Below are 14,662 nucleotides of genomic sequence, written 5' to 3' on the forward strand. Positions count from 1 at the left end.
CACTGGCCATGTTGAGCTCCACTGCCTACAAGCCAGTACTTGACATTTCTGACACCTGAAAAAATTTTCCGTGTAATTCCTAAAGCAAGGGCTAGGTAAATTCAGCGCAGACAGGAAAGTGCCAACAGCAAACACAGACAGTGCAGTCTCTCTCTCAGTGCAGAAGATGCAGAGGATCTCCATGGCACAACCATTTTCTGGGCATTCTTATTTGCCTCCCTGCTGCAGTTTAACATAGCAAAGCATTTCCAAAGAGCAGAAAGTGGCCCAAAGTAACTCACTTTGCCTATGGAGCCATCAGTAAAAGGAGCACCAGTGAATGATGTGCACATCTCTCTGCTGTTGACTTTTGTATCTTCCCTAAAGCCCAGTTACAAATTTGGGACATGGATAAGTAAATGGATCAAAAGGACAAATGAAAATCTTTGCTTTTGTGATAACTGGCCAAATTCTCTGCAGCGTGTCAGTAAATCCTCCATGTCAGCCTCAGAACTTACGTGGATCCCCTGATTTTCAAGAGAAGATGCTACACCTCAGGGATGCTGCATGAAGCCCACCAAGCTCCAGCACCCCTGTGGCAAACAGGTCCTTTAGCAATAACAACCTTTGAAGAGATTAAGAGAAAGTTTCCCAGCTGTCAGCTGTAGCTGCTGGGTTCAGGACTTACATAACTTGTGAAAATCCTCTCTTCAGGCCTGATGTGTCTCCGGATTTCACATTCATTTGGCTGAAGGACTGTGATCCCATCATCAGAAAAGACATAGAACATATTCCCAACACTCAGGCCTTAAAGGGGGATAAAGAAGAAGGAGTTGGATTTTTTTTTTGCATGAATCCATAGCGGTTAGGACTTTTTTAAAGAACTTGTCTTCCTTTCCCGACAAACAAAATCTGCCTTACATAAAAGTTGTTCATTTGGATGCAGTTGGAGCATTCACAAATCAAATTTCATGTCACAACAAGGGCTTCAAGGAGTGAAGAGGTACAAACATGTTCAAAAATGCATTGCCTTGGTGGCGGTGGTTGTACCCAAATAATTATGTCTGGGTCTTGTAAATAGGTACCAAAACAGGATTTGATCCCAAGAAGCCTCTCTGTTGTACTGCTACCCCCCTCAGATTATGAATTTGGTTTTTTCCTATGATTTCATTAAAAACAGCTTGGCAATAATTTGAGAACCGAAAGACAAGCTTTAGTAAAAATTAAAGTGAAGGTCATCCTGTTACAGGCAACTTGACCACTGGTAACTGTGATGTTAAATGGAAGTGTTTAGCATCTGTACCATGAATGAAAATATATAATTTATTTTCTTAAAATATCTGAAAGAACTAACTACAGCCACCAAAATAAATACATTTTTGAAATCTTGAAAACTGTAACTCACAAATGTGGAGTAGTTCAGCATTGCATTAGCACTCATTTATCCAACCAGGGCATTCCAGGAGATTTGGAAAGCTGGCTGATTGTCATTGCTTTGCCATTAGGAGATTGTGTTTTATCGCCTATTTCATGCTACAGGGAATTGCAGTGACAAGATCTTTAAGAAATGGTCAGGATCCTTTCAAACCCTCTAGTCTCAAAGATCCAATAATTCCATTTTTTCACACCACCACCAGTAAGTGTTTGCAATGACCACTGTCACCCCTAGCAGTGTTAAGAGTGCACTTTATCTGCCAACAATATGGTGATGATACAATTTTTATCTTCTAATTTATTCCATTTTTCCCATGGAGAAATAAAGCCCCCATTGCATGGCTCTGAACAGTGTTCAGTGCTAAAAATTCCCTTTGCTGGTCCTGTGGTGGCGGCTCTAAGTACTTCTCACAGAGACAGTGTTTCTCACATTTCTTAACTGTCTGCAGGATTGAGATCTAAATCATCACAGGAAATTTGACAGTAAAAATAGGGATAATTTGGACAAATGCATTTTTGGAAAATGTTGTAAACCATATTGTATTTAGTAAGGCTAGAAGGATTTTTTTGTTGCTAAGCCCCCTTCTTTTGATGCCAAATGAGTAGCTCTAGAGAACAATGTGTCAGCATGTGGTGTTTGCTGTACTGACATGGTTCAAGTTGAATCTCTGAACCATAGCACAGAAATCCCCCAGATAGGGGATCAGGTGGGTACAAGAGCTGTGATCCTCAAATGTGATTGCACAGGGCTGGATCATGCATGTAGGAAAAAAACTCCATTGTGAGTTATTTCGTGGACTAAGAGTTATTTTTCCCCAAGTATATTGGTAATACAATTCATTCAGGCACTTTGGACCAAAAGCTGCACTCCCAGCATCCACACAACTCCCACCTGCTTTAGTGGGATTTGATGAACACTCAGAGGGCAGAATTTGACCCTGGCCTGGAATGAGTGCCGACATTTCATGGGTAAAGGATTTTAATCCTCAGAAGTGAAAACAGGCAGGCAATCAATTAGGACTACTGTGAAGATGCTTATAATTATTTTCATGCACAAGAGTAGCGTGATTTTGTCTGATGATCCCATTACAATGAGGGTGTATTTAAGAAGACCTTAATTACCACAAAAATACTTTGATTAAAAATTTTACCCCAATAGGTTTAGAGTCAGAGACTTGGCAAGTTCTACTACTTATTTTACAGTAAAATGAGTCCAAGTTTTTGTGCAGACTGATTAAAATATACTACAAATTTCCGAGAGCATCCAGTTACTCTCTTTTAAAAAAGTTTGTCAGTTAAAATTAAACCACGTTTTTTCCCCTAGAGATTGGTCTTCATACTGATATTCAGGCCAAGCAGGATTTTACTAGACAAACTAGGTGTTTTATTGTGACTTATGAAACGTTTGCAAAATCTTGGTTGGGTGCATCCTAAACAATCTCTCATGGACATCAGTAGAACAGACTCAATTTTTTGTTATACTGATGCAACTCCTTGGTGCAGGGACTTGGGAATTATTTCATTACAGAGGTGGGCAATGAAGTATTTTGTGTTTTTTATAGTAGCGAGGCAGGGACTAAATTGGGAACTTGGGGACTAATGAGGAGTTTTGAAAACTTTTTTCCTTTTGAATTGAGGACGTTTCAGGTTAGATGACACAACTAGTTCAAAACCTAAAGGCATTATGAAAGGCAAAATACTTCACCTATATAGCAAAATATCCCTAATATAAAAAACCAAAACCATTAAGAATGGGGAGGGCTTTCTAAACATAACAGTTCTTATTTGATCCATTCCAGATGAAGCTGGGTCTAACAAAAAAACATTGGGAGAACACCTGATGTCAACAAGAGCTTATTTGAGAAATACAGTGTCTCCATCAGTGTACATTTATACATCCCTCCTTTGAGATCAAAGGGCAAATTTCTCACCATGGAATACTCTCCTCTGATCTTATACTTAAATAGTTTTTCTCAACTTAATTTAAATACTTGGAAATATTTTAGAACTTACATTTGGTAATGAAAAGGCTTTCAGCTTTTTAAGTGCATACACTCACATAACTGCTGATTGGCTGCTGGCACAAAATGCCCCTTTTCTCCAGGTATTAAGTAAGCAATGCTCACTACAGAAATGAACACTGTCATGAAAAAAAATCTCTGCTTTACATTTGGGCTACTCATGGTTTTCTCTGGACAAAATTAAAAATTATTTGTACATTGAGTAAATACTGCATGTGCTTCCAGCCCCAGGTTTAACTGGCTGGTTGCCCTATATGCACTAATTTCTTAAGGCATTGCTTGTGCATGATCTGAAAGGTTTTGAGAACAAATTGACAGACTGACTTTTAAAATGACCAAATACTTGTTTTAAAAGTTTGACTTGCAGCAAAAATTTGTTGTATACCATATTTTGTTTAGGCATTTTCCCAAGTTTTTAATTACTCCAGACCTTGTGGGGATGAGGTTGTGATCATTTTAAAGGAGCTCAAATCTACCAATGCGTTTGTTAATATTGTTACTTGTACATAGTAAGGAATTGAAAGAATATATTAAAATGTAAAACCAAAAATACCATTCCTGTCTTCCAGCTTCTCTGTGCCAAGATTTCACATGCTGAAGTATATTCTAGAATGAACGTGCCCATCACATACTACAGAACAACACAAGCAGGGTAATAAACCTGCTTCACAGATACTGAATTGTTTAGGACCATCAATAGCAGATCTGCTTTACTGGCCATGTTTTGCCTCAACACTGCTCATACTTTCATTTAAAATATGCAAGGTTGATAAGCAGTAAGTCCATCTATTTAATAAAATTATAAGACTTTCTGCAATGAACTTCTCAGCTGTTCTTTAAATATTCCTCTACTTCTACATCTGGTAGGATTATCCAGCTGCTTTCTTTTAAAAGGAGCGTAAGGGACACTGTGTATAAACAGCCATGGAGCATCGTGCAGGTGACGCTGGACTGATGAGATGCATTAGAGATTTCATTTCCAAGCAGAAGGGAAATAGCAATTCTTAGTGCCCATAATGCCATTTACAGGAACTTCAGCAGTGACGATTCCTCTCAGCCCTGCACCAGGAACCTGCTGGTGGGGTGTTCAGAAAGAAGTGCTGGGGAGCTCTCCTAGGTGACTGAGCCACTTCCCTGACCTCCAGCGAGTTGCATTTGCCTTGGGTTGGAAGGGACTCTAGAAATAAACCAGTGTATTTGCTCCATGTGTCTGTGGCCAATGGTGGCACTGACAGTGTGCACCAGGCGTTTGTCACCACGCCCTGGCACCCTCCTTCTGCCCCAAAATCCTTTGTGCCAAGCCCAAGCTACCCAGAACCTTCCTGCTGAGCCTGGAAAGCCAGCTATTGTTTTGGAGGCACTACTGACAAAGGGGCTTTGCACCCTCCAAAAGCAGAGTGAGCCTGAAGCCCTTCTTGGAGGAGCAGCATGAGGGAGTTTGGGGGTTTGCAGGGGGCAGGGGGACATGGCTGAGAGCAGTTTGTCACTGCACAGCAACCCTTCCCACACAGTTTGAGGGACACCAAGGTCTCAGCTGCCTCATAAGCAGCTGGCAGATGTGAGAAAACTGGTTTACATGTGCACTTGAACCTCAGAACCTTCCTCCAGGGAGTGGGTGTCCTGCTCACAGCCCTCCAGGAGCCCAAGGTCACAGGGTCAGATGGACAACCTTTGTGAGAGCCCCCGGGCTGCTGCATGATGCTTCTTACTGGATATTTTGGAAATTATGACAGCACGTATGGATGTACACAATAAGATAATTTTAAGGGCCTCCATGACATCTTTGAGTCAATTAGCTGCTCATGATGGGTTTTTGTTTTACTTTGGCTTCCAAGATACACAGTTGTTGACTATGTGAAGGGCACACTGTAAGTTTGATCAAACTAGAGCTCTTAACTGCCAATTAAAACAAGGAGAAAGTGGGCAACCCTACATTGATTCAAAGGATAGAGGGAAGAAAACCTGTTGTGGTTTGGATTTTTGTTTTGCCTAACAGTCAAGAACACAATTTCTGTTGCTCACCTAGAAAACATCAATACATGCTATTGAAAAGGAAGAGCTTGAATTGCCTGCTTAAAAATGCAGTATATTGAATTTATGCCTTACTTGTTCAATTATGCTAATTTGAGAGCACTTCTGACACTTGTGTGATTGCTAATGCAGCTTGAAAATCTCAGGCTACTCACATTTCTGGCAGTATATATAAAATTCATATTTTTATATATTTTATGGTCATTTTTATTTCATAGTGGGAAAATGCAAGAAGTGATAGGTACAAGAGTGACATCTCTTATTTGAATAATTTAGGTTTTAAAAGTCTGGTCTGTACTTAATCTGGTGACTGTGAAAGTTGATAGGGTTAGTGGTAAGTCAGTGGAGAATGGCCCATCATGGAATTATTAAAGCAGACAAGCACATTATCACTACAACAAAAGAACTTTACTGCAGTACCTTCCTCTCGCCACAGTATGTTTGCAACTGCAGCATCAGAATATTGGGAAAGCCAGAAAATAATCAGGAAAAGAAAAAAAAACAACAAAACAATGTCAAAACTTTCATTGTATCAAGTAACTGAATAAATACTCATGTTTACATGAACTGTTTAATTGGTGAAAATTTTGTAACATTCATTCAAATAAAATACCAAGAAAGACAGAGAGTTCTAAACACATTTGCTCCTTCTAGAGACAATTAAGAAACTTTGACATGGGAAAAATCCTTTCTGAAATGAAGGCAGCTGTGCAAAGATCAATGACCTACTAAAGAGGAGCTGTTACCTTCAAATGCAGCTGCAGGTGTGGTACAGCCTGTGGTTTTCTGTGCAGGTTCCATGAGGAAACATAACATGGAATTATAGAACCATTAAGGTTGGAAAAAACCTCTAAGATCATCGAGTCCAACCATTAACCCAGCACTGCCAGGTCCACCAGCATCTTTCAGAAGAAGCCTGAGACTGGCAGCTACAGCAGCTACACCCTTGGCTGCTTTTCCCTTGGAACTTCATGCAACTGCATTCTTTCAGGATTCACATAAGCTTTGAAAGTACACCTGCATTTGAATTTCTGTTCCAGATACATCCAATTATTTCTCAACATACTGTAATTTCCCTTGCTCAAGTATTCAAGGGAAAATGACCAATATTAACAAGAGTACATAAATCTAGCTAATGAGGAATAGGATATCTTTTCCAAAGATCTTCCTTGAAAGCCCATATTTATGGGCAACTTTGTTTCAATTCTTGTTCTATATTAGCAGCCAGAAAAGCAGTAAAAATCCCATTTGCACCTAGACTTTTAGTATCACCATAAACCCAGGTAATCTCCCAGGCATTCAAGAAAGCAGAACTGGGAAAGATCAGGCCTCTTGGAGCTTTTCTACTGGGACAACTGATCATCTCCTTCAGCAATTCTATTTTGGGGTCAGTGTGGTCAAGATAACACTGCTGCACTCCTATGGGAGATGGGGGAAGATTAGCTGGGAGGGTATTTGTCTTTGAGGTGGAAGATAATTTCACGCTGAGGGAAACCTATTTTGCCAGTCAGTGATGTAAAATCAGGTAAAATAATTTAATCACGACATTTTTCAGATATCTAAATATTCAAGAATTTTGACTGGTAACTGGCTTCAAAAGAAGCCTTATACAGAAATGAATGAGATTTATAGAATGTGACAAAATATTACATCTTGGGTTTTCTGATATCTGAAACTCTTGCCAATTTGTTACTCCAATAAAGCTTATTACCCATCACACATCCAGTATACCTCTGGGACACGAAAGAGACCATCTTCCTGGACAAGATTTTACCTTCTCTGCATGATTCCTACCCCAAAAAGTGTCCAATCCTCTGATCAAAGGGCATTCAGAACTGTCATTACCTTGTGTAAGATCCAACTTACTGCATGCAATAGCCTGAACTAAATTATATTAAATTAAATTAAATGTATACCATTCCAACACTATTTAAAGAAAGAAATGCATGGAAAATTGAGCTTACGGGTCTTTCTTGCTGAGTCTTCAATGAAAAGGGAAGAAATGTCCTCGTCCACTCCCACCTCATTTTTGGCAATGCAGGTGTAGGCACCAGTGTCTTCATAGCGAACACTGCTGATGTGGAGTTCACTTCCATTTGCTGTAAGAGAGACACTCATAAACAGTGCCCCTCACTGCTGCTAATTGCTGTCCCTGCCTTAATTGTCCTCCATCACCACAGCCACCCAGTGAAGGCTCAACAGGGTGGTTCCACCCCACCGTGTCTCCCCCTATTTAACTAGAGGTTTGTGGGGATTCTCATGGGAGCTGATGTCTTGCCTCCTCCCATCAGCACATACATGCTCCACACCAGAAAAGAACAAAGAACAATATCAAATCAAACTATAAATTACCTTTCATTTATTTCTTCTTTTTGTTAGAAAAGTGCTTTGGCTTTAGTGAAGAAAAATTAATTTCAGTTTTGCAAACTGTTTTTCATCAGATCACAAAAAAACTTTGGTTTAAAGGGATCTCTCTATAGTTCCTCCTATCATTTTGCTTCCTGCAGTGAGACCAATGGCTAAAACCTGTGGAACACGTTGAGACATTGTATGTGTCATGCAGCAATATCAGTGCTACCAACACAGGCTAAAGGGCACAATCTACCAAAGCCAGACTGGGGCCTGCATTGAGGATGGGGTTAATATTTTTACACAGAAAATTGCAAATTAATGTTCTTGCTTATTGCTATGCCTGTTGCACCCTCATTTGAATGGGGACCTAGAGGAGTTAAAAGCCCAATTCCTTCAGCAGGGCTGAGTGGGAGAATGACTCAGCTGACTTGCATCCAGTGTGGTCTTAGACGTGAACAAATAATTGAATGAATTTCTCTTCAAATAATTTAATGCACTTCTTTTCTCCTGTGCTGTACACAAGAAGCAAGGCAATGAAGAAACAGGCAGGCTGTCTTTGAACAGAATGCAATTACCACTTACATCAATCAATAGTGTATTTCCCAGGAAATTCACAGGAGAAAGAGATAAAAAGAAAGAACAGGGGTTTTATAACACGATTTCCTACAACTGTGGCTTAGCAAAGTACAAGAACTTCTGGTTTAAAGTGCAAAATAATCCTCCTTAATCCCTGCCTACAATACTTTAATTAATCAAAATTCTGTTCTTACCGAGGAGCGATAGCTGTTTGGATAGTTTTGGCATGATATCAATGCCGTTCTTCAGCCAGGTAATTCGGGGATTAGGGATGCCTTCGGCGTGACATTTCAGGCTGGCTGACACGCCCGGCTCCTGCGCCTGCGTCTCGGGGTACACGCGGATCACCGGAGGCACTGCGGGGAGCAAGGAAGGGGGACTTGAGGAATTGGGGAATTGGGGACCTGGGGACTTGAGGAATTGGGGACTTGAGGAGTTATGGAATTAGGGACTTGAGGAATTGGGGACTTGAGGAATTAGGGAATTAGGGACTTGAGGAATTGGGGACTTGAGGAATTGGGGACTTGAGGAATTAGGGAATTAGGGACTTGAGGAATTGGGGACTTGAGGAATTGGGGACTTGAGACCGCACCGGAGCTGCAGAGCCACTGCTGTCCTGCAGTGCCACGAGGGGCTCTGAGCTGAGAATCAGAGAACAAAGCTTGGTCTGGCTGTCAGTGCAAGCTACAAGAACGATTTTTCTACAGCTTGACTTTGGGGGCAGAAAATAGAAAAGAATGCTTTTCCAAGCACTGGCATATGAGAGAAGCTGAGGATGCCCCATCCCTGGAAGTTTCAACGCCAGGCTGGATGGGGCTTGGAGCAACGTGGTCTAGTGGAAGGTGTCCCTGGCCATGGCAGGGGGTTGGATTGAAATTATTGAGATGGTGTCTAAGATTCCTTCCATCCCAAACCAGTCTGTGATCCTATGATTCTATAACAGAAAAGAGTAAACTAATATACCAATGCCAGGGAGCAACCTTGCGATCCAATTCTGTATTTAGACTTTCACTGAGTGACTAACTGAATTTAACAGTTGGATTAAAACCTAACGTGGGTACTCACATATTTAAAAATGAAAGTATAAACTTCAGATCTTCAGTGAATCTAGGAGGGAATTTGAATTCTTGCCTATGAAAAATAACTTAATCTTCAGTATTTAATTATCCATCAGGAAGTGGACTGTGTATTCACTACTTCTTATTCTGAACAAATAAAGTGTTTATCAATTACTTCTTTTCACTGAGAGGTTTTTAAAACATGACTTACCTTGTTCACAAAGGCACTCCTGAGCTATTTAATATACTCCACTGGCAGAACTACTAATTATATTAAGATTTCAGAGATGTTCATTGATTTTCAATCATCTTTCCTTCACTGCTCAAACCAACATGGCTTAATACCACCCATTAACTATTTCTTAACAATTTACTGACTCACTTAAAAAAAAAAAAATCGCAATATTGCAGCATCAGTGAAAGATACCAGTGAGACTCTTTCAACTTGAGGGAAAAATAACAGGAAATGTGAGGATGTCTCATACCGTGGCTGATGGTATCTCTGTTTCACAATGAAGCAGTCAACTTTTCTATCAGATTGGGAGATTTTGGGATTAATGATGTAGCTGCTGAAAGCTGTACAGTTTTGTAAAATCATGGCCAGAGTCCAATGTGGATCTGGCCAGCCTGAATGGGATGCTACTAGTAACATTTTTTGAATGAAATGATTGAGTAACTGAGGTCCATTGAAGGCCAACATGATTTATTTAGACTCACAGCTGAAGGACAGTGTGCCTTCTACAAATGCAGAGGAAAAAGATTTACAATATTCAGGAGGGTCTGATTCTCAAATCCTATAATCAGCTGACTTGGCTGAGATCTCACATGGCCAAAGGCACCAGAGAAATTTCACTCCAAGCCAAGTGTCTTCTCACCTGCCAGCTCTCAGAGACACAGCCCACCCCAGTCATCACCTATTTAATGCTCTCAAAACCACTGTGGGCTGTTATTTCCTTAGTAGTGTTTGCTTTAGGCTTTCCTGCTCATCTGGGCAGCTGTGTCAGCACTTCCCAGGCTGGCCACAGCCATCAGCTCCCCAGAATCAGGGCAATACAAGCAGACTGTACTTTCATTTCTCACATTTTTGCCTCACAGCTTGATAGTCTGCACATGAATAACCCACCTATTTTACCTGGAGGGCTGCAAACACAACAGATTTATATTGCCAAAGGTAGCTCACAGGTCCTAGACACCGAATCAATGCTCTGCATGAAAATTAAGTTAAAATTATAGCAAGGTATCTTTTCAAGAGTGATTAATAAGGAAACTGTTTATTTTCACCTACAAAGAGTATGTGCTTCACCTCCATTTCTGCTCTCTTTTCCTTTTCCTTCTATTTTTAAACTTTTTATTTCTTCTCCCTTGTCTTACATAATTCACTGCACAGGTAAATTATTTCATGCAAATGCCTTGTGATAACAGCAAACTGCAGAATATATTTTTATTGTCCTTGCTACAAATTAATACATTCCAAGTAAGCACATTAAACTTGCAAAGATTTCAGTTCCAGACTTCGGGATATATGGATTACCTTTTGCTTTTTCCCTTGGTGAATATATATCATTGCTAACCATTACTGTGTCTGCAGCCAAGGGCAATATAAAAATGCCATTATCTTAAGCAAAGTAGGAAGAAAGAGGCATTGAAACAAGCATGAGATTGGGTAGATTGCCTACCACTGCATACTGAGCAGCACCTCACTGGTGAGCAGACCAATTCATTACTACAAAACAGCTCAGGTGATAAAGCACACGATGAGCACAGATGGTGGCACCAAGGCCCAAAGACATCCATTGCTGCTGTAGGAGCTCTATACTCCAGGGTGTAGCAATAATTAACAGATTAATCATTTACTCGAGATGTTTTACATTTATGATTTGAAAGGAGCTTGCAGCATTTTACGTTTTCTCCTGAAAAGCCACATTAATGAAACATCTATGTTTACAACATCTCCCTTACTGGAAAATTTGTCCTATTGGACCCTTATAATTGGGCTGAGGATCAAATGGCTTTTTTTAAACTATTTTCAAGGAATACAATATTCTGATTTATGCTGATGTTTTCCTAAGCGCAAGGACCAAGGAAAATGATGCCCTACACCTAGAAAATCTCCTACACTCAGTAAATCTCTTGATTTACCAAGAGACTTACCAATTTTCATAGTTGATTATTATTTTATGAGATTCTTTATCCTCCGGACCTCTTTTTTTTCTTTTAAAACTGCTAAATTGCTTCCTCCTGACAGTTAGTGTATACTGCAGACATTTCCCAAGCAATATCCATACATGGGAGAGAACAAAATTTTCCTGCTGTTCTTGGCTCCTCCTGATCAAAGATACCAGCACACAAGACGAACTTTCCATTGTTAAAATGTTTAAACATTGCCTTTCAGCAATTTCTTTTCCTCCAATGATGTTAAGGGCAAGCTGCACAAATACACTGACTTAAATTTCACCAGTAACTGTGAATCCTGAGATTGATGAGCTCAACCAAACCTCTCCCACCAAACAGGCTGAATTTCACATGTGCTTCATGCTTCATGCCCAGATGTGAGCCAGCAGCTTGGGGTATTCACCTGGTGACCTTCACATTTTCTGCCTAAGAGGATTCTCATCTCTGCTTGTCAAAATAAGCATCTGGATCCACCCATGTTATTTGGGATATCCTGAACCATCTGACACAAAGGAAACACTGCATAGCATTCAGCAGTTGAGCAGTAGTAGAGCACCAAATCTCAGAACCATTTAATGTCAAAATTGGGCTGCAAACTTTCTATTTAAGCTTTTATTTCCTTATTTTCTATATTACCTAATCAACATAAGAATCTAGCTTAATGTTAAAAAGAGGCAAAAAAAAAAAAGCTAAAGAGCATCTAATATGTTGGATAAAAGCAGAGGAAGAAAGTACACATAACTAAGATCAGAATCTTTTGTAAGCTCATTGATGTGTCTTAGTGGGAACAGTAAGACAGGGCCCAGGTGGTATGGAAAAGGACCAAAGGATGCTGGAAGAATTACTGCAGCTTTGAAAACACTGAATTAACTGAAAAACAGTCTAAAAATTAGAACCTGCCTGTAGAGACACAGCAGGCTTGGGAAGGGTGGGGGATAAACCCTTTTACTTCTAGTTGGATCTTCTTTCTCTATTCTCTCCCAACAGACAAACTTGGGAGGTGTGAAAAGAAAAATTCTGATAATTTTAATAAAATAAAAAGCCCCCATGTTTTTGCTGTTGAAAGTAGATCAGTGCCTCCCTAGAGGAGACAGGCAAGCAGATACACCCGAGTTCTGGCTGATTTGCTTCTGTCACATTCTCTTACCATTTTAGTCCAACACAAGAAAGCAACAAAAACCCTTCCATGCTGAAGATGGAGTTTTTAGTTTGATACAGACAGACAGAGACAAGCCCCAGTGCTGAACAGAGCCCATCAACTACACTTAGATTCTCAGCATCTTCACTCAATTCAGCTTGGCTCAGTTTCTTCCCTCTACTCCTGTCAAGAAAAATTCCTCAATTTGTCCTTTAAGTTACTAAAACTGAGGTTTCCCTGTGAAAGGCTCTGCCTTGGGAACCCTCCAATGCATTTGAAGGCAAACAATGTTCTCCTGCCATCAGGGCTGTCACCCCTGCATCAGCTGCTGGAGGAAACTGTGACACAGGCAGAACAGGAGGGAATATACTGATGTGGGCAGCCACATCAAGAATTGCAAAAACCCAGCTTTGCAAAGCCTAATGGCTCACAAGGGAATATCAGATGCTGTGAGACAAAGATTTCTAGACCCTGCAGTGTTTTCTAGCAAGCCTGAGTTGATACCAGAATGCAAGGCTTTTTATTCTGTATTTAGTGACTATATAGCATATTAAAAAGCCCACATAGATAGTGTTTTTTGTATAACAGCATTCTTCTTTTGGTAAGAAAGCCCCCATGCAGCTATGGTATGAAACTTCCACTTAAAAAGAAAATGTGATCTTTCAAGAACAAGTTAAATCTAAGTGGCAAGCGTGAGTATGGAACAGATCACCCCCTCCCCACAATCCATCCAGCTTTCCTCTCATTCTGGCTTAAGTTTCAAAGCCTTTGGGCCTTCTATTCTCAGTGCTGATAAAGTCTACATTGTTGTCTGCCAACTAAACTCCATTCAGGCCTCATAATACAGCACATAATAGACATGGGATTAAGTTGTTAGCTGGCTTTTCTTTCAACTGCCATTCATCAAACAAACAGCACTTTGAGGAAGGAAACCTATTTTCTCAGCTGCAGCACACACGACTTGGTTATCCACATTGCTGAGATTTACAGTTTACTTTCTCAAAAAGATGGCAAGTTATTATGTAGAGACATTAAGTCAGTTTTCATTCAGATCAACCAGATACTTTGTGCTCTCCTCCAGGTACTTGTGTGGTGGGGGGAGCACTTACACACATCCAGAAGACTTGAGCTGAAGTCAAAACAAAACCTCAAAACAAAACCAACACGGCTCTTCTTAAGATGCTTAAGTATCTCTCTTTATTGTTTCTCCTCTCACTGCTGACCTGTGTGCCACCTCTGTGTCACCTCTGTGACTTGCTCTTAGCAGCTGAAAGCTCTCCTTTGTGCAGGTCAACACACATCTAGAGAAAGGAACAAATACTAGTTTTCCTTATAATACATATACCCTCTAATAAAGTTACTGAATTTTCATTAAAAATAAATGCTTTCATGCCAGAGTACATCCCATAGTGTACATCCCATTTCATACCAGAATGTACCCACAGTTAGTAATGGGTGCCCCTGTTCTGGAGACACTGCTGGGCATCATCAGCACATGTGAAAAAGGGTTGGAAGCTGGAAAATGCTGTTGCTGCTGGGGATGGTGGACACTCTGTGGGCTGGTCCCTTGATGAAATGCTGACTTAATCTAATGTAATTTTAAACTAAATCCAACTGAGTGAGTTTGAGGTCAGGAGATAGATAGTGAGAACCTGAATATCAGTTCCACCAGGCACAAATGTAGTCCAGGGGATGGAGGTGCACGAGAATGCTGGAATTGTGTGATTCTCTCACCTGTAAAATGATTTGCCCTCATTTTGCAATCCAGTGAGCCAGTGTAAACAGCCCTCAGCAAACCAAGCTCAGTACAAGCAGGTAATAACCTGGATATACAGCTGGAGGTTAGCTGCTTTTGGAAACACTGCTGTATTTATTTAAATATCCTGGGCTATTTCATGCAA

General features: G+C 40.4%; 1 protein-coding gene across 4 annotated transcripts in view; it reads right to left on the minus strand.

The window, feature by feature from the left end:
* FSTL4 (follistatin like 4) overlaps positions 1–14,662 on the minus strand; it is a 220,281-nt gene that overhangs the window by 12,487 nt on the left and 193,132 nt on the right. For 3 of the 4 annotated variants that reach the window (XM_030957556.1, XM_030957555.1, XM_030957557.1), the window contains exons 9-12: positions 8,588–8,749; positions 7,430–7,564; positions 5,886–5,912; positions 668–786 (exon numbers count right to left, since the gene is read on the minus strand). In XM_030957556.1, coding sequence (XP_030813416.1) covers positions 668–786; positions 5,886–5,912; positions 7,430–7,564; positions 8,588–8,749 — 443 coding nt within the window. The remainder of the gene's footprint in view (positions 1–667; positions 787–5,885; positions 5,913–7,429; positions 7,565–8,587; positions 8,750–14,662) is intronic. The other variant, XM_030957558.1, reaches the window with a different exon arrangement.

This window comes from Camarhynchus parvulus, chromosome 13 (genome assembly GCF_901933205.1).
Source record: "Camarhynchus parvulus chromosome 13, STF_HiC, whole genome shotgun sequence".
NCBI classification, from domain to species: Eukaryota; Metazoa; Chordata; class Aves; order Passeriformes; family Thraupidae; genus Camarhynchus; species Camarhynchus parvulus.